This window comes from Hemitrygon akajei, chromosome 29 (assembly GCF_048418815.1).
Source record: "Hemitrygon akajei chromosome 29, sHemAka1.3, whole genome shotgun sequence".
Classification (NCBI taxonomy): domain Eukaryota; kingdom Metazoa; phylum Chordata; class Chondrichthyes; order Myliobatiformes; family Dasyatidae; genus Hemitrygon; species Hemitrygon akajei.
Window position 1 is genome coordinate 44,090,662 of NC_133152.1, and position 27,103 is coordinate 44,117,764.

At 40.1% G+C, this 27,103-nt stretch overlaps 1 protein-coding gene across 3 annotated transcripts in view; it reads left to right on the plus strand.

The window, feature by feature from the left end:
- rerea (arginine-glutamic acid dipeptide (RE) repeats a) overlaps nucleotides 1-27,103 on the plus strand; it is a 615,654-nt gene that overhangs the window by 554,541 nt on the left and 34,010 nt on the right. For all 3 annotated transcript variants that reach the window (XM_073032278.1, XM_073032279.1, XM_073032280.1), the window contains 5 exons: nucleotides 11,689-11,848; nucleotides 17,083-17,175; nucleotides 19,479-19,678; nucleotides 20,850-21,011; nucleotides 22,665-22,778. In XM_073032278.1, coding sequence (XP_072888379.1) covers nucleotides 11,689-11,848; nucleotides 17,083-17,175; nucleotides 19,479-19,678; nucleotides 20,850-21,011; nucleotides 22,665-22,778 — 729 coding nt within the window. The remainder of the gene's footprint in view (nucleotides 1-11,688; nucleotides 11,849-17,082; nucleotides 17,176-19,478; nucleotides 19,679-20,849; nucleotides 21,012-22,664; nucleotides 22,779-27,103) is intronic.

A 27,103-nucleotide genomic window follows, 5' to 3' on the forward strand; every position in this document is an offset into this window, starting at 1 on the left:
TTGGTACAACCAGCATTCCGTGAAACAAAGGACACACACGGTCCTAACGTCCCTCTGATACAGCACCCTAGCTCTGATATAATCGATTTTATTCACCAGAGACTGCATGCACGTTTGCCAGCAAGATAGTCGGTATTGGGATTTTAAAACCCCGTTTTCTTAAAAGCACTTGTAACCCCCAATCTACACCCACGCTTCCTCCGAGGTGTCCCCCGTGGGCGCTTCCGACCACAATCGATGTTGTTTCCTTTGGTTTTAAGCAGCGATAGTTCGTTTAAACGCATTAAGACATCTTTGTTGACTGTACTGACCTTGGAAGCAGTTGTGCTTTTTAGCTGTATCGGGCTGAAACGAGAATATTTAATCGTGTCCATTGAGAGGTCTGCTAGGCACCCTGGAAGTACTATCACACTTTCAAGGACTAATTGCAACTCATATTCTCAGTATTATTTACTTACTTGCATGTTTTGTCTTCTTTTGCACATTAGTTGTTTCTTACTTTGTTTTTCATAAATTGCATTTTTATAAATCCAACAATTGTAAATGCCTGCAAGGAAATCGATCTCAGGGTAGTACATGGTAACATGCGTTATACGTACTTTGATAATAAATTTTACTTTGACCTTAGGAAACCTTGGATTAGCTCATGCATGGGAATTTGGAAAATATAAAATTGAAGGATTAGAAGCAATTGCAGTCATATGAGAGGCGTTTGACACGTGGAAGTGTGAAATTGGATCTTAACAGAAGTCATTAAAAAATGATGTATTTTGACTTCCACTTATTTTCCTGATGCACATAGACCCAGGTACTGGCAGGAGCTCTAGTTGGACCTAGTATGTTTCATTAGAAGTCTGAAAAGAAACAAGGACCATCTGTTGTATTAAAAGACTGAGCATAAATAGTCTATAAATACATCAGTGAGGCCTGTGAAATGGCTGTATGCTTTTGCACTGTTGATCTTAATATTGGATTGAGGAAAAATGAAGTCATTTCTAGGACACAGGTTGTTGAAAGGTTATAGCATTGTGCTATGACCAAAAAAAATCCTTTAATATGTCTAAAAGAGCACCTGCAGAGTTTAATACCACCAGCTGCAAGGTAGGAAAGTAAGTAAATGTGCAAAGCTTTAATGTCTACAAAATGAGACCAGTATGATTATGTCATCATTTTAATAATACTAAAGCATTGCTCATGTCCGTGAATTCTGCTGCTGTAGCCCATCCACTTAAGGTTCGATGTGTTGTGCATTCAGAGATGTTTTTGTGCACATCACTGTTGTAATGAGTGGTTATTTGCATGACTGTCACCTTGGCCTTACTCCTCTGAACTCTCTGATTTACCAGGCATTTCACCCACAGAACTGCTACTGACTCGATGTTTTCTTTGTTTTTCACAATATTCTATATAACACTAGAGATTGTTGTGCATGAAAATCCCAGGAGATCAGCAGTTTCTAAGATACTCAAACCACCACTTCTGGCACCAGCAATAATTCCACAAAGTCACTCAGATCACGTTTCTTCCTCATTCTGATGTCTGATCTGAACATCAACTGAATCTCTCGACCATGTCTGCGTGCTTTTATGAATTGAACTGCTGCCACATGATTGGCTGATTAGATATATGTATTAACGAGCAGGTGTACCTAATAATGTAGCAACTGAGTATAGTGTCATCATGTGCCAATTAGAATCTTCATCATTGCTTTTTAATGAATCCTCTGTAGTCATCACAAAGTGTTGCTTTCTTGCTGTTGCAAGTAATTATATCAATCTGTCAATGGATGTACACTTACTGTAGCATTGGAAACAGTTGGATTAACAGAGGTAGTCAAATTGGAATTGCAGTAAAATGCATCAGGAATGATCAGAATTCAATTAAATTAAACCAGTTTACTCATGGTTAAATTGCTTCCTGTCCATTATGACAGCATCTGGTTTAATTTCCACAATAAAATTGGAGGGAGCCATTATGGCTTCATTGGTTTAGGAAGAAATTGCCAATTATGTCCTTTAACGCTTAGCAACTGGGAGCATAATGGAAGTGAACAGCAGTAGAACATTCTGATACATCCATTATTCTTTACTTATGCAAGGAAAATGTTGTTAATCTCTAAATAAAAGCTTTCCCCAAAGTATAGCACAACATCCCCAATATGAACTGATCCTGCAGCAAGATTTCCAAACTAGACCACCCTGCATATGGTGGTCATGTATTGATTTCGCTCTCTGTTACTTGGTCTATGACACCAGCTGGTATCTGCATGCCGTTTATGTGATTCATAATTTATGGAAATAAGTTTTATTTCTGGGAGGAGGAAGAAATCTTGCTCCCTCAATAGTAAACAGATTTGTTCATCCCAGTCCCATCAGGATTGGGACAGACTTCCACCAGAATTTTAATCAGGTTTAATATCAATATCGTACATCGTGAGATTTGCAGTTTTGTGGCATCAGGACATTGCAATACATAGAAATTTTTAAAAAGATAAATTATAATAAGAAATATTTTTAAAATGAAATTAAATAAGCAGTATAAAAAGAGAGCAAAATCAAAAGAGAAAAAAAATGAGGTCGTGTACGTGGGTTCATTGTCCATTCAGAAATCATGCCAGGGCAACTAGACTCAAAAGCATTTACTTTCCCCAAGCCATCAGACTAATCAACCCCTCCACCTATTAACCCACCCCACAACTGCTACATCCACATCAGCCACTCCTCTCCACAATCCCTCAACACCCTTCAACCCTTCCTCCATGCACTACCACTTTGCCCATGCATTGTGTTTTATAGGATTGTTTTAATCATTTATATTTGTAGCGTTTCTTATGCTTATTGTGTTTTTTATGCTGCATTGGATCCGCAGTAACAATTATTTCGCTCTCCTTTACGCTCTTGTCCTGAAATGTGACAATAGGCAATCTTGAAGCTTGAATTTTGAGGATTGAAAGCTAAATTAGTGCCTGTGAAGACCAAGTAACCCGCAAAGATGTATAAATATGAAGTGTATTCTATCAATGTATGTGTGTATATTCTGAGCTGGCTGTCTCATTCACTCTGGGTCATGTTCTGGTGGTCTTCACTCTACTGTGAGAACTTATTATTTGTCAGAGTGATGTAGGTCCATGGGCCACTGTCTCCTGTTACCCTCAACAGAAGACAAATGTCTCCTTGCATTTGCAACGGTTGTCTTTCATATACTGCTCCCAGCTGTGCCATTTGTCAATGCTTTCTCCTTTTCAATTTCCTCCTGAGGGCACATCTCAGCTCTTTTGGCCAAAACCACTATTAAAATTCAGATTTGGGATGTAAAGATTATGTTTGGGATAAGGGCATACGTACTGATTCAGCCTTTGTTGCCCTATGAACCACTGCAGTCCATGATGGGTCTCCTACTGAGTTTCCAGGATGAAAGTTCACAAGTTTTGCCTAGGTGGCAATAATGGCATGTTTGTATAGGTCCAAAACAGGCCAGTGTATGATAAGCAAAGGAGTGACAGTGTTCTCACTGGCTTGGTGTCCTTGCACGGCCATTTGGGTGGTAGGGGTTTCCATTTTGGCAGGTAGTATCAAAGAAACTTTGGCATGGTGTCACAGTGCATCTTGTGAAGATAGACATCACAGCCATAATGTGCTGAAGGTGAAGAGTTGTCTGTATAATGAATCAAAGTATGAAATATTTATTTTTATATATGGATTAACAACTTCCTTTCAGGCTGCCTTCTAGAAGTTGAAATGATTCATCATGATAGTTGGGTTCAAGAAGACCTAATTATTTTACTGAATGTAAATGCTGCATATAACTCATTGTAGTTGCTTCAGTCTGCCCTGCCCCTTTACCCCAGTTTGACTAATATTGCCAAAGAAGAAATAAACATGAAAACAGTATTTTAAATGAAGGTGTCAATTCAGATAAAAGTATAAAATAGTTAATTTTTATAGCTACATTTGGAAAAATATAATCCTTCATAACTTCCAAGTTAGTGTAGTTGTTAGTGCGATGCTATTACGGCTCGGGGAATTGGAGTTTGAAATTCAGTTCCAGTGTCCTTTGTGAGAAAGTTTGTACATTCTTTCTGCGTGCTCGTGGGTCTCCTCTATGTGCTCTGGTTTCCTCCCACAGTCCAAAGACATAGTGGTAAGTAGGTTAATTGGTCATTGTAAATTGTCCCATGATTAAGCTAGGGATAAATAGGAGGGCTCCTGGGTGGCACAGCTCATTGGACCGAAAGGGCCTGTTGCACACTGTTTCTTCAAATAATTTTTTTAAAATTAAAATGAAAAATGAGAATTTTGAAAGATTATTGCTTTTGACAGCTATTATGTTTCTCCTTAGAATGAAAAGCTTCTCTCCCCACCCCACCCCGCCATTAATTCCCAGCAAACCTTTCCTGTATTTTGCAAAACACTTTTCCCTATAGCTACTGTCATTTAGTCATCACCTTGGGAGATTCAGGACAGTACTGATGATGCTGTTAAACTTGTAAGCTGCATTTACAGTCGATCTTATATCCTTCCTGGTTGTCTTCATTAAATATAGCATTGCTTATGTATATTTTATAGGCTGACCCTGCCAGTTGTCAGGCTGCCGTTCTGCAGTGTGCTGGCGTTGTGATTTAATGAAGGGCAGATAAACAGGAAAATATTTACTGTAGCCAGGCTTGCAGTCAAATTTTGTGTGTTAAAGGTCCTTGTTTGCAGAGTGTCACCCTTAAAGGCTTATATACAAAGGCTTAGTTTATTTTTATAAAATTCATCTTATATTCTCAAGCTGTTAAATCAGCTTATTATAAAAGATCCTTTGCCTTTTGCTATCTCTCCTTAACCCAATATTGCAACTTTATCAACAGCTGCTCTAAAGGCATAATCTTTTCCACTACAAGCTGCAATAATCACCCAACTACATATAATGGCTAGCATCAACCTTTCTATACACCACTTTTCTATAGTAGTGTGATCACTTGAGTTGAGTATGATGTTCTCTGAAGGTGGCGTCCATTGGTGGGTCCTCAGGTGGCTGTAGAGGCTGACCTGGGATCTACATATTCTGGTGGGTACAGTGTAGGTAAGAGTAATTGCTGGCTGTGGTTAGTGGTTGGGTCTTTTGGTTGTTCAGTCTCTCATTTCACAGCCTCTGCTTGCTCTCTGCAGCACAGTGGAGGTCATTCTCATGTAGTGCAGCTCCCTCTCGAACAGATTTCCTCCATTGAGGAAATATCTATTGAGTGCAATGTCTTCCCAGTTTTTGAATGTTGAATTTCTTCAGACTGATTTTGATGTAATCTTTGAAATGTTTCCTTTGCCAACTAGGGGCTTGCTGATCACATTTTAAAATGGGAATAAATGAACCTTTTGGAGGAGACACAAGTTCAACATCCAGAGAGATGATTTTCAGCACTCTGTAGTCAGCCAATCTGCAGCAGTCTTTTTTTTTGTCCTTAAAGTTCTGGAGGCTTTTGGCATCTGAATTTGTACTCAGCTCAGTTGTAGTTTGAATCCTTTTTGAGTCTATCTGGGACACCCATTGAATAAATGGTACACCATTTGCCTGCAGTTTACCACTGATGGCGGAAGTTTAAGTTTAAGGGTGGTAGATACATGGCAATTAACCAGACTGATTTATCCTGGATGATGCTGTAGTCTTAGTCTTTATTGTTGGAGCTGCATCCATCCAGTGAAGTGGAAATGTCCCATCCCATATTTGATCTTTGCATTGTAGATGGTGGAGCTGCTTTGGGAAGTAAGGAGATGGGTCTTTTGCCCCAGTAAACCCATTCTTAAGCCCTATCACTCCTACTGGGGCAGAGGCCTCTGACGGCAACTCGCCCGAGTCCTCTGTCCTGGGCCATTTTTTCATGTTGTCTTCAGTTAAGCCTGTGTTCTCAGTGTATCCTTCTCTCAGGGATGAGGTCTTCAGAGTTTTTGTTGGCATTTCTGTAGCACTGGAATGGAATGGGGTTGGCCAAACTGCCTCCTTTTGCAGCTGGGCTTGGGACCAGCTATGGCATAATAACATAATTTAAATGGCTATTGCAGCCCTGATTGCAGCCCCAAAACATCGACTCTTTATTCCTTTCCATAAATCTGAGATGCCCACAACATCATTAGATGCCTGCTAATCTCTAACTGAGTCACAAGATCATCTACTTTATGCCATATACTGCATGTATTTGAGTATACCACCTTCAGTTCTGTATTCATCACTCGTTTTGATTTTTGCCTCGTTACACTTTAACTCATCCCACTGACCGCAATTTTGCCCTATCATTTGCCTGTCCTTCCTCACAGCCTCACTACACGTTGCATCTAGTTGTATACTAACTGCCCCATCACTGCAGTTCTGTCCCCAGTCAAATTAACTTAAACCCTTCCCAACAGATCTAGCAAACCTGCCTGCATGGTTATTAGTCCCTCTTGGATTCAAATGTGACCCATTCTTTTTGTGCAGGTCGTACCTTCCAAAAAGAGATCAAAATAATGCAGAAATCTGAAATGCTGTCCCTTACACCGCCAACCCCCCCCCCCCCCCCCCACGCACACACCATTCCTTGGCCAAATCATATCCTTTACCTCACTGGCACATTGATGCACCATCAATAACTCTCGGAGATGGGAGGCAAACGATAGGCTTTTATTAGCTGCGAGAGACCACCACACAACATCCTGGAGACTGAGGGAGGAGCAGTGCCTCCAATCGCCTTTATCCAGGGGTCTGTGGGAGGAGCCACAGGAGCAGTCAGCAGAGGGGCATGTCCAGACAAGTATATGTAGTTCACCACACACATGAAATAGGCACCATTCCAGAGATTACTACTCCGGAGGTCCTGCTTTTAGCTTTCTTTCTACCTGAGAAAAAGGAGGAATAGTCTTTTTACAGGAGACAGATTGGGAAGAGTAATGTCAAGATAGTCGTGGGAAATCGGTAGGTTTATAAAGGATGTCGGTGGACGTTTTGTCTCCAGAGAGGGAGACAGAGAGTTCGAGAAAAGGGTGAGAAGAGTCAGAATGGGCCAAGTGAATTTAAGGGCAGTTGGAGGCAAAATTGACAAGTTCAGCATGGGTGCAGGAAGCAGCACCAGTGCAGTTGTCGATGTAGCGCAGAGGGTTTCTTTCCATGTCATTATAAATCAATCCCTGCATCGTGCTGAGTCTTTGTTTACCCATGTACAAAGCACATAGCTTATATTGTATATTCAACACCTTGTGAAACATGGCGATTATGTAGTAAGCCTTTGACCCTTTCATGTAAGGTCAGTAGCATTTTATTAAATTAATAGTATGAAAGTCACGTAGGACACAGGAGGTAAAAGAACTAACCAAGATGGCAACAGTGGTAATGATATACTGTCCTACATTCTGTAGGAATCAGTACAAACTTGCTGTTGCCAAAAACATTTACGCGCTTTAGTTTGTACACAAAAAAGTAGCCTGCTTGACTTCTTTGGAACAAATCTTTGATCAATGATTTGCCTGTGCTAATGTTTCAGCAGAGTATTGATCTTGCCAGAGCTTTGTTCACTGTGGACTGAGAACATGTTTGATTAACGTCCAATTGACTTTGTACGCATTGAAACCAGGAACCATTTTGCATGATTTGTTCCTGTTTGAAGCCAGTCAGACATGTTCTTTTGTTTATGTATGAGTGCTGCCGCCCATATAGTTAGCAGTGTGTGGCTCCAAATCTATTTGATTCACTGCACTTCAACCCACATGCACTCTTAATCCCTGAACTGTGATGCAAAGCAAGATAGGTAATGAAATCTGGACTGGATTCTCGGCTCCAGCTTCTCTTATTTCTTGCTGATTCTCATTGTTGACTTAACAAACCAATTTATTTGGAATCATGAAGAGATAATACAGCTTTTACACTTATGGAGGGATCATTATTTGAATTACTAAGCATTCAGTGTTGGAGCTGCAGTCTGGTTAATTAATGTGAAATTTATTTTTAATGACTAAAGGCTGGCAGTATTCAGCAGAGCCAGGGACCAGAAAGAGGCAATACCTTAGGAAGAGGAATTAGCACTGAATTCAGTCCATATAAAATACCGCAGAGAGATTGAATCAGTATAGGGTTAATATTACCAGCGTATGTCATGAAATTTTGTAAACTTTGCTGCAGCAATGCCATGCAATACATGATAAATATTTTTTTAAACTGAATTACTGTATATATATGTATATTAAGAAGTTAAAATAATTAGTGCAAAAACAGAAATAAATAAAAGAATAGTGGTGAGGTAGTGTTCATAGGTTCAATGTCTATCTAGAAATTGGACTATGACGCTGAGGAGAAGTTGGCTCCCAGTTTTGGATGATAGTTAGCTAGGTCAGTTTTCCATCAGATCCTGTGGCAATCAGCGTAATGCTTTTACAAATTGGGACATCAGAGTTCAGGGTTAATTTCCCACACAGTTTGTAAGGAGTTGTACGTTCTCATTGTGACTGCATGGGTTTCCTCCGGGTGTTTCGGTTTCCTCCCACAGTTCAAAGACATAAGGGTTGTAGGTTAATTGGTCATTGTAAATTGTCCTCTGATTACGTTAGGGTTAAATAGGTGAGTTGTTGGGCCAAAAGGGCATGTTCCGTGCTGTATCTCAAATTAAAAATAAAAAAATAAATCAAAGATGCACTCTTTTGATAGCCAGTATCTTCCAAGTGTCCTGTGACCATCATTAAACTTCCAAGAATGATGCCTTTGACCAAAACTCCTTTTTGCCAGGACCTCGTTTCCAAATTTAGAATAAGCTGAATGCAGCATGGCCAGGTTAACTGGGACTGGCACTATAAATTCACAGAGCAGGTCACCCACCCTGCTCGTGGACTGTTTGTCCTACTCCCATCAGAGAGGAAGCTATGTAGCATCTATGCCAGGACCACCAGACGCAAAAATCAGTTACTTTTCCCAAGCAGAAAAGCTGATCAACATCTCCACCCACTAACCCACCCCTCCACACTCCCAACCACCACTACTTTATCATTTCCTGTCAGTGTCACCTTGTGTCCAGACGTTCTTGTACCCAGCGTCACTATGTATTTGTACAATCAATCAATCTATGGATTTATATTTATTTGTTTTTTATTATTGTGTTTTTCTTGTGCTGTATTGGATCTGGAGTAACAATTATTTCATTATCCTTTACACTTGTTCACTGGAAATTACATTAAATACGCTTGAATCTTGAGGGGAGTTGCACATCAAACCATAAAGTATCATGGCTCTTAGCTTCCCATTTGGACTAGAGTACTGTGATCTTTGTTTCACTTTTAAAATTATAATTAAGTATGATAGCATAGTAGTTAGCATAATGCTTTTGACCATAAATACATGTCATAAGAGCAGAATTGGGCCATTCAGCCCAATTAGTCTGTTCTGCCATTCCATCATAGCTGATTTATTATCCCTCTGGTCTGAACCCTATTCTCCTGCCAGGTCTGTCTTTACAATGCCAGCTGTAAGATTGGTGTTCGATTCCCACTGCTGGCTGTAAGGAGTTTGTGCATTTTTCGCATAACTGCATGGGTTTCCTCCAGGTGTGGGAGTTTTCTCCAATATTTCCAAAGACGTACAGGTTAGGGATAGTAAGTTATGGGGATGCACTGTTAACACCAGAAGCACGGCGAGACACTAAGGCTGCCCCAGGCACATCCTCAGACTGGGTTGGTCATTGACACAAAGAACGCATTTCATGATATGTTTCTATGTACATGTGACAAAGAAAGCTAATCTTCAACAATTGAAAAATAAATTTCCTCATTATCCTGAACACAAAACTGTAAAAAGGAAATAACTCTTTAGTAACTTATAGTATCTAGAAAAAAATTATGACAGGTAACCATTCAAACCATTGTGCACTTTCTGTCAAAAACAAGCCAACTAACTAATCCTATCTGCTAGCATCTTCTGATCCACAACCTAGCAGCTCTTCAAATAGACCTAGGTACATTATAAAGCATTAGTTCTCTACTCCCTGTCTTACTTTACACCTGTTTTATCAAAGCAAATAAAGCAATATATTTAGTCAACACGCACACAAAATGTTGGAGGAACTCAGCAGACCAGGCAGGGTGTGTGGGGGGCGGGGTGGGGGGAAGTACAGTTGACGTTTCAGGCCAAGATCCTTCAGCAGGAGCACCCTGCTTTCCGAAGGGCCTTGGCCTGAAATATCGACTGTACTTTTTTCCAAAGGTACTGCCCGGCCTGCTGAGTTCCTCCAGCATTCTGCGTGTGTTGCTTGGATTTCCAGCATCTGCAGATTTTCTCTTATTTGCAATATATTTGGTATTCAGTGCCTGAGGAAACTTGGGCATGGTTACTTATAAATTAGGACACTCCCAAATTAAACACAGAAACTGCTGGAAGTACTCAGCAGGTTAGGCAGCCTCTGCAGTGTAAGAAATTGTTGCTATTTACGGTCAGTAACATTTGATTTTTAAAAAATCTCCATAGGTTGGAAATATTATCACTGCTTTCCTGTAAATCAGGGGTTCCCAACCTGGGATCCATGGACCCCTCGGTTAAAATAGTTTGGGAACCCGTGCCCTACATTGATACCGCCTGACCTGCTGTGAATTTCCAGCATTTTCTGTATTCCAGATTTCTAGCATCTGCAGTATTTTGTCTGGACACTAAGAATGCCCTCCTGATTTTGAAGGGTATTTTCTACAAACATCCATCAGTGCTGTACACTGAAAATTAATCCTCAAATACAGAGGTTCAGTAAAGTTGTTCCATTTTGGGGATATTGCAAGGGAGACTGGGTTTCAATTAAAATCCGTGTTTACTTCCAACAATGATTACTGACTAACACTCCACCCGATCTTCTAAAACCAATGTGAAAGGTTAGGGGCAGCAGGTACATAGATAGAGCAGATCACACACAATCCGGAATTGGAAATATTGTCACTCATATTCATTGGGTCCAAATCCTGGAATTCCCAACCCAGCAGCAAAGTGGAAGATTCAGGTACGTTGCTCTAGTGGTTCAGGAAGATGGCTCACCAAGGTCAGATGAGGATGGGGAGAAAATACTGGCTTTGCCAATGACAGCTACATCTCATCCAGTGTTTATAAATAACCACTTGCTGATTGTTCAGTGTCTGTCACAACCCAACATTTGCAAATGATATCCAACATTGTTATCTCTGTCAAATACATTGGGATTCTACAGTGTGCAATATATGAACTAGAAATTGAGCATGTTTTGCAAGTTAAAGCAGAGCTTTACATTTCCAAGAGACTTTCTCCATCTTAGTTAATGATTGTATACATCAAATGGGACAGCACAATAATGTAGTGATCAGCATAACACTCTATAGCACCAGCAGTAACATCGGGGTCCAATTCTCAGCACTGCCTGTAAGGTTTTTGCATGTTCTTCCTGTGACCACATGGGTTTTGGCCAGGTGCTCCAGTTTCCTCCTGCATTCTAAAGATGTGTGGTTAGGATTAGTGAGTTGTAGGCATACTGTGCTGGCACCAGTAGCATGCCGACATTTGTGGACTGCTCCGCATAATCTTCACTGATTTGATTTTTCGTTAAACAACACATATGTTGTATGTTTTGATGTTTCTATGTACATGTGACAAATAAAGCTCATCTTCAACTTTATGCAGTGGGATCCCATGTAACAGAACTTCAGTAAGACCCATTGAGCCAATGCTTTTTCTTCTGTTCTGTTACAGGGTGAACTGGTAACATTCTATTACTACTGGAAGAAAACACCAGAAGCAGCTAGCTCCCGTGCTCACCGTAGACATCGTAGGCAAGCTGTGTTCAGAAGAATTAAAACTCGCACTGCAACCACCCCAGTGAACCCATCTCGACCACCGTCTGGTGAATTCTGTAAGTTTCAATCAGGTTGATAACAATTTTTAAGAAATAATTCACGGGGGACTGGGTAATTTTGTATTTAGCAAGTCATGCAAACCATAGAAAGTAGGGAAGCAACCTTTCAACCTATGCCAAGATCAATCTAACACTTCCCTCCCACATAGTCCTTTTTCTTTCATCCATGTGACTCTGTATGAGTTTCTCTAATACGTATCTGCCTCTTTCACCACAGCAGCAGCACATTCCACGAACCACTACGCTGTAAAACAAAACTATCTCTAACATCGCCTCTATGATTTTCTTCAATCACCTTAAAATTATTCACTCTTGTATTAGCCATTTCCACCCTGGGGGGGGGGGGAAAGCACTGGCTGTTCAGTCTCTCAATGCCAATAATCATCTTATACACTTCTATCAAGTCACCTTTTTCCTCCTTCCTTCCAAAGAGAAAAGCCTAGGATCACTCATCATCTCCTCATAAGACATGCTCTCTAATCCAGGCAGCATCCTGGGAAATCAAACCTGATGTACAAATTCACGCCTGATGTGCGAAATCTTAGTCAATCTGGGACAACTGATCAAAGTGGTTTAGGATCTACACTCTCTCTAAAGGTTCCACATCTTAAACCGTTTTAATCAGTTGTCCCAGATTGACTAAAAATTCGTATATCAGGTTTAAATTTTTTGCATCTTTGAGCTGGACCTGTAACTCGGCTTTTTCAAGTACATCATTATTAAACTCCAGGCAGCTCCATGTCAATGATTGTTTCAGCTTTCAGTACTTAGATACTAATAGATCAATTAAGAAAGTGGCTGTAGTTAAATTTTCAATTTGTTCTAAGTACGCCAATGAAGATGCTGATCTTCGAGAATCTAGCCAGGCAAGAGGATGGAGTGTTAGTGGAAGAACATTTTATAGATTGTGACTGTAACTTGTTATGGAAGGGGATTACGGTGAAGTGGAATTTAAGGTCCTGAATGGGGAAGGCAAATTTCAATCCCATAAGGCTTAGGAGCAGAATTAGGCTATTTGGCCCATTGAGTCTGCTCTGCCATTTGATAATGGTTGATTTGTTTCCCCTCTCGACCTCATTCTCCTGCCTTCTCCCTATAACAGTGGAAGTCCCCAGCTGAACTTCTTTGAGCTTCTACTTCCTCAGAAGAAGCTCATAAATATCTTCCTTACTGGACTCCACCTGCAAAGATCGACTGGGAACAATTACTGAGACATAAGAGTCTGGAGGTGGTAAAACGTGGAACACCTCTCAAAACATAAGAACACCTGGGTCAGGCAGCATCTATGGAGGGAAATAGTCAGTTGACAATGCATTTTTACTCCAGATGAAAAGCCTCAATTCAGAACGTTGTTTGTCTGTTTCCCTCCATATATGCTGCCTGGCCCACTGAATTTCTCCCGCACTTTTAGGAGCAATTGTTTGCAGGTATGTGTACAGGGCAAACATTGTTCCCTTCAGACTGAAGGGTTAAGACAGCTCATCCAAGGAATTCTGGAAGTCAGGAGTTATCGAGAATTAGGCAAAGAAATAAAACGAAATAAATATCAGAAGTATTGTACTTTAGAGAGACTCAACATGAGTGGGATGGAGAAGAGTTGTTTTGTGATTAGAACCTGTGTCCAGCTGTGTCCCACAAGGATCAATGCTAGGACCTTTCCTGTTCGCTACAAACATTAACTGTTTAGATATGAATGTAGGAATCATTATTAGTAAGTTCACAGATGGCATGAAAATAGTCTGGCTCCAGGATAATGTAAATAAGTTGGTAAAATGGCGACTGAAATTTAATCTTGATAATGCATAATGGAAGGATTAATAAGGCAGAGGTCCTCTAGAGCAGTAAGGAACAGAAGGACACTGGACTATGCACATCTATACTCACCTCATTCTACAGACGAGCAGTAGAGAGCATCCTAACCAGCTGCACTACTGTATGGTACGGAAGCTGCACTGCGGCAGATAGGAAGCCTCTACAATGGGTAGTCAAAACTGCCCAACGCAATGCCAGGACCAACCTATTCAGCATCAAGGACACATATATACAGAAAGGTGGCAGAACATCATGAAGGATCCCTCCCACCCTGCTCATGGACTGTCTGTCCCACTCCCATCAGGGAGGAGGCTACATAGCATCCGCACCAGGACCACCAGACTCAAAAACAGTTACTTTCCCCAAGCAGTAAGGCTGATCAGCACCTTCACCCACTAATCCACCCACCACACAACCAAACTCCACTACTTATCATTTCCTGTCAGTGTTACTTTATGTACAGACACTGCTGTGCTAAGTTTCACTTTAATGTCCAAGGTACAAAGTAAATTTATTATCAAACCACATATATGTCACCATATACAACCCTGAAGTTCATTTTCTTGTGTGCTTATTCAATAAATCTGTAATGGAATAATAACCATAACAGAATCAATGAAAGACCACATCAACTTGGGTGTTCAACCAGTGTACAAGCAACAGTGTGAGACATATAATCAATATATATATAGTAACTTATGTATTTATATTTATTGTTTTTTATTATTATTGTGTTGTTTATCATTTTGTGTTGTGTTGGGTCTCGAGTAATGATTACTCTTGTGTACTGGAAATTACATTGAACAATCTTGAATGTTTAAATCCAAGGATCCTTGAAGTGGCTATGCTGGTAGATAAATAGGTTAAGGAGGTTTCTGACCTACTTGTCATTAGCTAGGACTTAGAATATAAAAGCAGGAAGGTTATAGAGCAACTATATGAAGTATTGGGTTGGCCACATTTGGAATACTGTGTACAATTCTGATTGCCATGCTAGGAAAGATGTGGTGGTGCTGGAGAGGATGCAGAGATTTGTTGTGATACAACCTAGTATTTCATTTATAAGGAGGAACTGTTCAGAGTGGGTTTGCTTTCCTGGAAACTGAGGTGACAACAAGGGTATAAAACTGAGGAATATAGATCGATAGGTTGCATTGTAAAGTAATTTCCTCCACATCAGAAATGACTAAAGCCTAAGGCTTTAGGTTTGATAAGGCCTAAGAGACTTAGAGAGGAACTAAGCAAGAGTTTTCTCACTCTTTTCTCAAGAGTTGGTTGGTATTGGGAGCGTACTGTCCGAAGGGATAGTGGTGCCAAAGGCTCTCACAACATTCTTCTCATAGATAGTTAAAGATGAAAGATTAGATTACCTTGATTTGTCACACGTGGGTCAAAAGATTGAAATGTACAGTGAAATGTTTCATTTCTATGAATGACCAAAACAGTCTGAGGATGTATTGGAGTCAGTTCACAAGTGTCACCATGTTTCCAAGACTGACATGGCATGTCCTCAAGTTACTAATCCTAACCCGTATGTCTTTTGGAATGTGGGAAAACACCCACACTATCTTGGGAAGAATGTACAGATTCCTTACAGACAGCAGCGGGCATTGAACCCGGAGCAGTGGCACTGTAAAGCATTACACTAACCATGCCACCTTAATGCAGCACTTGAATTGCCAAGACATTGATGGTTACGAACCAAGTACCAGAGAATGGCCTTTGTATAAATGGCGATTTGATGGTCAGCATAGACACTGGCCTAGGAGCCTTTGGGCTGTTTGACTTGAAAAATCTAAAATACACATTTCAAGTGAACCTAGGCTTTGAAGTAAAAGACGCATTCAGTATTTTGTATCGGATATGTCTAGCAGAATTAAAGCAGTGAGAATCAAATGCATAGATAATATCCACGTTTTTCAGAGATTGATAATGCTGCTATTTATACTCCAAGTGACAAAAGATTTCTTATGCACTCATTAATTTGTGTGGTGTGTAAAAGCAAAAGAACAGTTGCAGTCCCTGCAAAAATCGTTCTCTGATGCTGATGCTTTCATACTTCTAAAAATATATTTTAATAACTGCTTAAAGTACTTGATGAAAATTGTCAGATTGTGAGTAATAACAGCAGAGGATGCGAGGAAGTATGAAATACACTTGGTGGCCACTTTATTAGGTACAAGAGGTACCTACTAAAATGGCCACTGGGGATGCTCTTCAGTAGCAGGTACTGGAAACTTGGTCAGGATTGATGGGATGGTGAATGCTGGTAAATACAGAGAGATCGTGGATAAAACCCTGCTCGCCTCTGCCAGAAAGCTTAAACTGGGGAGGAAGTTTGTCTTTCAGCAGGACAACGACCCAAAGCACACTGCCAGAGCAAACATCAAGTGGCTTCAAATGAAGAAAATTTATGTCCTTGCATAGCCCAGTCAGAGTCCTGACCCTAATCTGATTGAACATCTCTGGCAAGACCTCAAGAATGCTGTCTACTGCTGCTCCCCAACTAACCTGGCACAGCTTGCAATTTTGCAAGGAGGAATAGGACAAATTTTACTCCATCACTTTGTGCAAAGCTAATAGAGACTTAATCAAAAAAACACTTCTGTAATATCTGTGAGAGTTGGTTCAACTAAGTACTGAGCAAAGGGGAATGAACTGCTGACATTTCAGTTTTTGAATTTTTAGTTTTTCATGCTTTACAGTTTTCCCTGTTTTCTGGGCTCTACCGTGTGGTGGAGTGGGGGGAAGAGCATGTAATTCAGATAAAAATTCTCAGTTGAATTGCTCAAAATCTCTTGTAAATATTCATTTATATGAACAAAGGATTGGGTGCTGAATACATTTTCATGGCACTATACTGTGAACCTCGGGTAATCCTGGGACATTGTGATGGCCTGCTGCTTTGAATTGAATTTGCACAGCATAGTCACAACAAGGTGCCACCCTGGATCAGTTTTGTCGAAGGTTTAAAGGTTAGATTACATTATTTGCCACATAAATCAACCATGATGGAATGGCAGAGCCAACTCAATGAGCCTAATTTTGCTTCTGGTCTTATGGGCTTAATTATTTTGTGAGAAAACTTTCACAATTCGTGTTAATAAAGTCACAGTCTCCACATTGTAAATAAAATAAATAGTATAAGACATTAACATGGGGAATTGTATTGTAAGTACCGGTAAATGAATAAAATTGCTGCTCAGTTGGGAAAATTCTCCAGCATTATCAACTGCCATAGTCTCGTTGTAAATTATTTTATAAGAGAGTTCTGTATTATGACAATGCATCTTCACAGCTTTCAGACATTACATTGTGATAATGGGCAATGTTAACCAGGTCAGTAAAATATATTGCCTGCAACACTTGCACCAAGCTGTCTTATTGAAAGAACTAATTTTTTATCATTCTTTTCACAGTGGATCTCAGCTCGGCAAGCGAGGATGACTTTGACAGTGAGGACAGTGAACAGGAATTGAAAGGCTACGCCTGTCGTCACTGTTTTACCACCAGTAGGTATTCTTACCATTTTTATTCAGAAAAGTAATGATATACATTTGTTTAGCTTTCTTTAAAGGAGTATTGTATATAAATTGTTCGAGAAAATGCATAACCATAGGCTATTTTCTCTATTTTATCAACGTGTATATATTTTACTGAAGACTTGTCTGGCATATTCTGGCACACGTGGAAGTGTATTGAATCCATGACAACCTAGCTTGTTTAGAAAACAAACTCAATTTTTCATTCCGTCATCTCTTCAACATGGTAGCCAGTGGCAACCTCAAACTTGTCATCCTGTTACCAGCATCATAGAGGAAGTATATTGCAATAATGCAGGGCTTCCCAACCTGGGGGTCCTTGCATAAAAATGATGGAAACCAGTTGGTCACATGCACACTTGCTAGATTCTTTCAATCAACCCGTTACGGTTTATTTATTTCTATAACTATTTTATAGAAATTCTACTTTTGAAAAGTGGCCACCAATTTTAGGATTTCTTTAAATATCCTGCATAAACATACATAATGGTGTGTACTGACAGGAATATCTCAAGGAACTGACTTCAATCATTAAGCAATTTTAAAATAATTATTTTGTTATTACTTCATCCATTCTCTGCTATTTTGTTAACGAAATGTAGTTAGGGATTTCTTGTATGTATGTGTTGTTCTGGTGAACATTGCAGGCATGCTGTGTTGACGCTGGTGTATGTGGCAACACTTGCAGACTGCCTGCAGCATATTCTTAGTGTGCTGGTTGTTAATTCAAACAATGCATTTCACTCTGTGTGTATTGATACACTCTTGGTATATAAATTAATCTAAACCTGAATGTGCTCTTGGACAACTGTTCAACTACAGTCTTCTGGAATGGTTTGGCAAGTGCCACGTCCTGAATCTCCTCCTCCCGATTCTGTCCATCCATTCAACCTTGTGAAAGCCTCTCACTGGGGCTCATATGCAAACTCGACTCGAAAGCTAACTCTGCTAACAGGCACGTGACTCCACAGTGAGAAGGCTACCTTACATAAACAGTATACGTCTAGAATTGGTATGATTTGGAGTTCAACCAAACAGGAAAGTTGGGATGTGCCAATTAATGGAGCCTCAACTGAGTGAATGCTGTACAAGTGCAGGCTCAAAGGGCCGAATGGTCTACTTCTGCACCTATTGTCTGTTGTCTAAGTACTGCACATATGCAGTTATCGGTCAGCAAGAAATAACAGATCGTACATTGCATAAAATTATGAAGAAAGTATATTTACTAATTGCAGCTTTATCAAACAGTTATTATGGGAAAGAAAAGAAAAAAAAATTCAAGAGGGCCCATTCCAGTTAAACCAGTTTAAGTGTGCACATGACTGTTGGAGCTTGTCTGTTCCAAAAACTGGGTATAACCGTTACTCATGGGGCTGAATTCTCATCACCAATCACCAGTAGAATTCCCAATTTGGACTCCTTTGTCTCGCGAAGCACTCTTTGCATTTGTGTCTTCCCGTGGGTGTCTCTCTGGATATTCTCTTTACCGCATCGCCTTCCAAAAGACCATGAACCAGACTACTATCCTTCGGAAAACTCTTCCCCACAGCTCTCTAGAACCTTCTCCCACATCCCACAATACAGATTGGTTGACTCAAATTCCCCAGTTGGACAACAGGGGTCCTTATCTTTGCCAAAGCTAAAACACACTTTCCAGCATAGCAGTAGAACTCTTAATCAGGACATTACACTCGGAAGCACACACAACAGGAGGAATCTTCCCTCTAATTTTCTTTCATCTCTGCCTGTTCTCAGCTGTCCCAATTGCATAATTAGAAGCAGTAAATTTCAGAGATGTGTGGATGGTGAGATGGATGTGACAAAATTGTATGTCTCATCTTTTCAAAGTCTTCCATCTTCAGTACACTCCAGTTTGCTGCAACTGGCATTTATCTGATTAGATTAGCTTTATTTGTCACGTGTGCATTGAAACATCTGTGTCAAATCGGCGAGGATTGCACTGGGGGCAGCCCACAAGTGTCGCCATGCTTCCGGCACCAACATAGCGTGCCCACAACTCTCTAACCCTAACAATACGTCTTTGGAATGTAGAAGGATACCCATGCAGTCATGAGGAGAACGTGCAAACTCCTCACAGACAGCAGCGGAAATTGAACCCCAATCTTACAGCCAACACTATAAAGCCTTGCACTGACTGCTACTGTGCTACCCCTGCAGGTTCCTTACCAGTGTCGATGCAAACATTTGACTTCTGTATTTAAATAGAGTTTTATTTAACTCATGCACTATTTTCTCTTTTAAAAACAACACAGCATCTAAAGACTGGCATCACGGAGGAAGGGACAACATATTATTGTGCACAGAGTGTCGGATTCACTTCAAGAAGTACGCAGAACTGCCACCAATTGAGAAGCCAGTGGATCCCCCACCCTTTATGTTTAAACCAGTTAAAGAAGAAGAAGATGGACTCAGCAGCAAACATAGCATGAGGACCAGAAGGAGTAGGGGCTCGGTATGAGAGTCGTTATTCGATTTTTGCTTCGTAAAATATGAAATTCATACAAAATAGAAGTGGTGCAGATGCAAGAATTTCAGCATTATTCTTTGAAAATCCTGATTGCATCGTAGCAGCAGCATGCATCCTGATTTATTGTTGCATCAGATATAATCATGTGATGCAGAATGGCAAATAGCCGCATGCATCATATCACGTGGAGCAATTTACATCGTGCTTTAATGCATTCGGCCTCAATGGCACCAAACTGTTATGATTTAGTGTTGCCATTTTATTCGAGAAGCCTAAATGAAATGCTCTCTGTTGGGTATTCTATATTTCAGATTTATATGATGCCTTTGCCATTCCGTATGAAAGCCAATAGAAAGCTCGTAAAAATATAAAAGTAATGTTCAATTTTGCAGCACTCCTTGTCCTAGTCGCAGCTAATAAAGAAATGGAAGCTCGAGATGCATGCAGAAATACTCCCCAGACAGTGATAGTATAGGGGGGGCTTCAACACCAACTCGATTATAATCTGCACAGCGGTTTTGATAATACTACCAAAACGAAGAGTCTCACTGTCTTTCTTTAAATACAATGTACTGCTGCTGTATCAGAATCAGGTTTAATATCATTGGCACCCTGTATGTTATGAAATTTGTTTTGCAGCAGCAGTACATTACAATACATCAGCAATAAATAAAACTCTAAATGACAAAGTATTTTTAAAATTAAGTAATACAGAAAGAGAGCAAAAAAACATTGAGGTATGCAGCATGAATTCATTGTCTGTTCAGAAATGTGATAGTAGAGAGGAAGAATCATTCCTAAAATAAGAGTGTGTGTCTTCAGGCTCCTGTACAATCTTTTAAAAATGAGTGATAGCCAGAAGATGCAGTCGGATTAGACTAAGTTCTGATCATAGACACAAGAGATTGTGCAACTGCTGGTAGAGCTGGTCTTAGGAAAGTAATTCTGTAATTCCCTCCAAATAGCAAGTCTGTACCATCGAAATAAGTGAAGATATTTTTTCTTATTAAAAAGTACAAATGGAATCTGAACTGGCAACAATTACCAGCAGTTAACTAGAAAATAGTAATTGGAATCTAACACTGTTATTAAAGCACTTATGAATTATTAATCCCCCAATCCGTGTGGGTCTAATAATAATTTTATTGTTAATTAGATGTCTTCACTGCGCAGTGGTCGTAAAAAACAGACAGCCAGCCCTGATGGTAGAACCTCACCTATCAATGAAGACATCCGGTCCAGCGGCCGTAATTCTCCCAGTGCTGCCAGCACATCCAGTAATGATAGCAAAGCAGACTCTATGAAAAAATCCAGCAAGGTAACATTCTGATGATCATCGTAGTATCGACTATTACACACAGCATTGTTGTACCTATTGGGAAGGCCTATTTTGAGGTTAAAGTGAGATAGGCTTCAGAATTAGCACTGTCCTTATTCTGGGACATAGCAGAAAATATATTGTTCATTTAAGTAATGAGTCCACTAAAACTCAATGAGGCTGGAATTTATTGGATCAAGATTTCTGGAAAAAGTTGCTGTTGTGACTAATAACATTAGGGTCAATGAATACAGTGAGCGAGGCCTCCCTCGGTCAGGGTCGACTGTGGATGTTGTGTCCTATGCAAGCCAGGCAGTACGATATGGAGAGCAAGCTGTTGCCCATATAGCAAGCTCCCCATCTCCATGCATCTGATGAATCCAAATGAATGGTAGAGATCAATACAGTTTTGTACCAGCAGCATTACAGGAGTTGCCAGTCAGCATTGAACTCAACATAGGACTGCCTTGGGAACTCCAGCTCCTGAGTTTTCTCTCGTGGTTTACTCCCAAAGCCTTCCTCATGAGTGGGTACAGCCAAAAGGCAGCGGGGGTTTGAGATCAGAGTTTTCCTTCTCCTAGATGAGCTGCCAGCCATGGCTGTTCAGCCCCATCTGCCTGAAGCGACTGGTTTTTAGGTGCCAGTAACTGACCTTTGCCCCTTTTCCTGTCAGTCGAAACAGTTCTGCTGGACTTGGTTGTCAGAGGCTATTTGAGGCACATGCCATTGGGAGCATATCCCCCATTAACACCTCTGGCTATGACGAACTTAAGGAACCAATGAATGCATTAAATGTATTAATATTATTTCATGTGAGGCAGATACATTTCCTCTTTTCATCTTCATATTGGTTGGTCACTTCTGATTGAGTGCTTTTATTTTGTGGTAAAGAAGAGGGTAAGCCACAGTTGTTCATCAAACAGTGAAATATTTGCAATTTGATGTACAGTGGTGTTTGTGTTAACAGATTGTGATGGGAAAATATTTTGGTCCTGAAGTGCTTTATCACACCCAGATCACAATCAATACTTACATAGTCAACGGTGAAAAAGCAAATCAATCAATCAATAATTTATTTGTTTAAATTTATTTTAATTATTTTACGTGTTTTAAATTTATTATTTATATGTTTTACTTTATTTATTTGTACTTAAAGAAAAGTTAACCTCCACAACCCTTTGGGGTTTCAAAGTACCCTCTGAGTAAATAAGTTTCTCCTAATCTAACGTATGAAAAATCAGTCCCTTTTTCTGAAACTGATCTTGCCAGCAGGAAGAAACTTTTGTCTCTCTCAGAATCTTCTACCAAATCCTCATAGGTCAGTCTACTCATACCTCCACACAAAATGCTGGAGGAACTCAGCAGCTCAGGCAGCATCTATGGAGGGGAATAAATAATTGACGTTTCAGATGACATCGGTGTCATAAATGTTTTTTGATAATAAATTTACTCCTCCTCCTGCCATGAATCAAGTTCTGTCAAGTAACATGGATAGATTAGCCCAGACAAGTCACAGTCTACTGACACCACAGTGCCCTGAATTAAATTTTCCATTAATAATTGCTCACTTACAAAGTACTCATTTTAAAACAAAACTTTTTTATGACCTGTTCTACATATGCTAACACTAACCTTATTGATTTCACACTGCAGAGGTCAAAGGATGATCTGTCATCACCGTCAAAGAGCACCAAACGCCAAAGAGAAAAGGTGGCTTCTGATACAGAAGAACCAGAAAGGTTAAATTCAAAGAAATCTAAGACACAGGTGTGTACTTGGCAACAGCGATCACACTGTCTAAAGTTGTGGTACAATCTTGGGTTGTTTTCTCCGGAGAGGTGGAGGTTCAGGGGCGATCCGATAGTGGTTTATAAGATCATAAGAGGCATAGAGAGACATTTTTTATACAGGGTTGAAATGTCTGATACCAGAGTGCATGCATTTAAGATGAGTTCAAAGTATATTTACGATATACAATCTTGAGATGCATCTCCTTACAGGTAGCCCCAAAACAAAGAAACCCGGTAGAATCCAATAAAAGATGAAGACCATCAGATACCCACTGTGTAGAAAAAAAAATCAAATCGTGCAAACGATAAAAGTAAGCAAGTAACAGTCAGAACTGAAGTTCACGAAAGTCAGACAACACCCATGAAACCAGTCACAGCCGATCTAGGAGCCCATTAGTTGCAGGCCACAGCTTCAGTTCAACACAGAGACAAGGAAATCTTGCAAGCAACGAGCTGAACACCGGTCTCCTCCGGCCCAGACACCCTGACCTTTTCAATCTGGCCCAGTGCTTTAATCAGTCAAACGTCAGCTTGTTCCTCATTCTCGGGCCCGATCCTGCCTCCTTAATTCTGCCACTTCAAAAGGCTCCAAGTCTGCTCCAGCAGCCAAACTTTGGCTCGTGCCCTGCTGCTTTGAATCGGCCCATACACACCACGCCACAATCGTCTTGCACCTTTGAGACCTCAGTTCACACTGCAAAAATGCCAGGTCGTACAGGCTTTTCAAAAGCTCAACTGCAAAAGGGAAGTTACAGACTATTGGTTACAGTGAACATTTTCGAGAAAAAGTGTGAGTAATAAAGTTGTGTTTGCTGCCAACAAGTTGTTGCTGTGCTTCACCAGCACCATCTTTAATCGTTTGTTGTTGTTTAGCCTTTAAGTTGAGTCCGTCTCCTTGTGACCTCATAGACTCCTGCACACCAAGCATTAAACCATTAAAGAGGATAATTTCAAAGAAGATGTGAGGGGAAAGTGTTTTACACATTGTGGGTGTCTAGAATGTGCTGCCTGGGGTGGTAGTTGAGCTAGAAACATTAGAGACTTTTAAGAGACATTGAGTTAGGCACATGAATGTGAGGAAGATGGAAGGATATGGATGTTGTGTAGGCAGAGTAGATTAGTTAGACTGGTCATTCAATTACTAATTTAATTGGCTCAGCACAACATTGTGGGCGGAAGAGCTTTTTCCTTTTTCCTGTTGTATGTTCTATGTCAATGCATTCTGATCCTCTGTAAAGTGCAGGACTTGAACATGTTTGCCAAGTTTCTGAAAATGCAACATACTGTTATTCTGGTGTCAAAAGTCAGGAGCAACTTTTGAATCCAAGCATGTTGAACGTGTAAGCTGAGCCCCACAAACTTGCGATGCCATTTGCTGATTTGCCTTTTCAAGAAACATTGCGGTTTATTAAACTATAATTTCCATTTGGTTCTATTGTGACCACGTGCCTTTATGAAGAGCAGCAGTTTAATTTGAGGCAACATTTTCCCATCTGAAAGAACACACAAAAAATATGTTTGCTTTTTATGTAAAGGAGGTCAAAATTCAAAGAAAATTTATTATCAAGAAGTACGTATATAGTACAATAGTGTAGAAATGGAAAATTATACATAAACAGATAAGCAACCAATGTGCAAAAAAAGGCATTGTGCACGAATGAATGACTAAATAAATAGATGGATAGACCGACAAACAAACAATTTAACTAACACTGAGAGCATGAATTGTAGAGTTGGAAAGTGAGTCTGTAGGTTGTGGAACCAGTTCAGAGTTGAGATCAATGAAGTTACCACACTGGTTCAAGAACCTGTTGGTTGTAGGGTAATATCAGTTCCTGAACCTGGTGGTGTGGGACCTAAGCCTCCTGTATCTCTTCTCCAATGGTAGTGGCGAGAAGAGTACATGGCCTGAATGGTGGGGGACCTTGATGATAGATACTGCTTTCTTGTGGCTGCGCTCCTTGTAGATGTGCTCACTGGTGGGAGGGCTTTGCCTGCAATGGAGTGCAAGTTGGGCAATGGGGACCATTTTATCCTAATTTCTATTTCCTACAATAAATATGACAAGAATAACCATAAAGTGGATATTCATGTGATCGTGGGTTAATTGCTTAAATTCATTAGGCATGGAAAGAAATTTATTGGAAACGGTTCTGTCAGTCCCAGTCGGGAGTAACAGTTCTGTGAAAGAGTTATATCTTATAACAAGTTATAGGGTTTTTTTGCAGACTGTAATGTTGTAGCCTTTTGAATTGTATTTTCTAATTTTGAATTATCATTGAATTGAAGCTCTGGTGATTCAGTACGATGATTACATCCTCCTGGGAATAATACAACTGGTTTTAAATTTTAGAACTAAAGTTGTTGATTTTCTAAAATCTGTAAGGTATGGAGCAACCCTGCAATAATTGATGCACTCTTTAAACTTGGATGGTGAAAATGGAAGACAATTATAATGGAGTCACCTCTAGGGTTAGCAGAAACTACTGAGTTTATCTCACAATGGATTTTGTAAAGCCTGTATAAACAGGAGCTTTACTTACATTGGTAATTACCAAAAAATGTATTAAGATTTACAATGTTGAAAATGATCAGGACGTGTACTGTGAATGCCCACAAGAAAATAAATCTCAAGCTAGTAAGTATATGGTGAGATATATGTAATTTGATAATAAACTTACTTTGAACTTTGAAATCTCAATTGGAAAAAAAACAATTCAAACCCAGAAAAAAGGACCGGGGGCAATGAGCTTAATTTTCCCTGTGAATTGTCATTTTAAGCTTAAAATGCAGCTTTAAATGTCAATATCCTAATATACCAGTTTAAATTTTAACATTTCAAAAAAAGAACAATTTGAGCTTGTTTAGGGTGATGGGAGGGATAGGTGCTGTCTGGGCATTAATATCTTTGTACACATTAAGTGGTGGTTCTCTGAGCCACGTCCAGAAAGTGAGGATGCTCAGGGTTCTGAGCACTGATGTGTTCGCATTGCCCTTAGGGAGACAGCTGTTGGGAAATCTGAGCCCTGACTTGCTCACAGTGTTCAGGGGGGAATCTGAGCCCTCTGGTCCGAGTGCTCCGAAATCAGAGATGTGGCTCAAGAAGATTGGTGGCGAGGTGGAGGCCAAAGACCAAATTGCTGTTGAAATAAGATTTCCAGCAGCATTGCTGAAACGGACTACCATGTCTTATGGTCTTATAAGTGTGCGTGGTAAATCGCAGTGATTCAGAATCATTCAATACAAAGGGAAAAGATGTTTCAAGAAATTCAAATTTACAGATTGGTGGAGATTATCGTAAAATTAGGTTTAAATAAAACTGTTTCTGTGTCTTTTGTTTGTTACATTGTCAAGCTGGTTTCAATGTTATAGCATTGTGACAGTGAAAAAAAGCTTTTTTTCCCCATTGTAAACTCTCCATTATTTTTTCCATTGTAAGCACTCCAGTTGAATTTTAAGTCTGCAGTAAAATCTCTCATGGTTTAGAATAGGAGAGACAAATTAGTTTGTGTGCTGCAGAATCCTTGCAGAGCTTTGTACGACAACCCTGCTGAAACCACTGTTTTTATATAGAGGCAGTATTCTCTTTCCTTGATGTGGGGGGAGGGGGAGTGGAGTCAGTGGAACTGACAAATTACTTGAATTTGTTATGACACAAACACCTCATCATTATGTGTGAAGTTAACATCTTAATTATGCAGTGATTTATGTATATCAGATGGAGGCTTATAAAGCAGTTGGCCCTTTGAATTAGTACATGGGTAGGAAAGGCTTAGAGCAGCGGTCCCAACCTTTTTTATGTCATGGACCCCAGGTTGGAAACCCTTGGTTGAGAGGGATATAGGCCAAATGTGGAAAATGGGACTACCTTGTATGGGTGCCTTGTTCAGTATGGATGCGTTGCGCTGAAGGGCCTATTTTCATGCTGTATTACTCTACAATTCTAAGAAAGCTTATCATAACACCTGACTTATTTGAGGATTTGGAGACTGCTTTCTCAAGTACTTTTGCTTTGTCCACTGCAAAAGGCAGGATCTCCTGCATGGTGTCTACCCATTTCAGTTAGACTTCCCATTCCTATTCCAACATGTCAGTCCACGCCGCCTCTTCTGCCACACTAAGGCCAAACTCAGGTTGAGGACCAGCATCTCATATTTCATCTGGGTAGCCTCCAATCTGATTGCATGACCATTGATTTCTCTAAAATTTCCAGTAATTTCTCTCCCTCCCCCCCCCCCCCCCCCATCTCTTTCTTCATTCCTTATTCTGGTTCCTCTCCTCCTTCACTTTCTCCCATGCCCA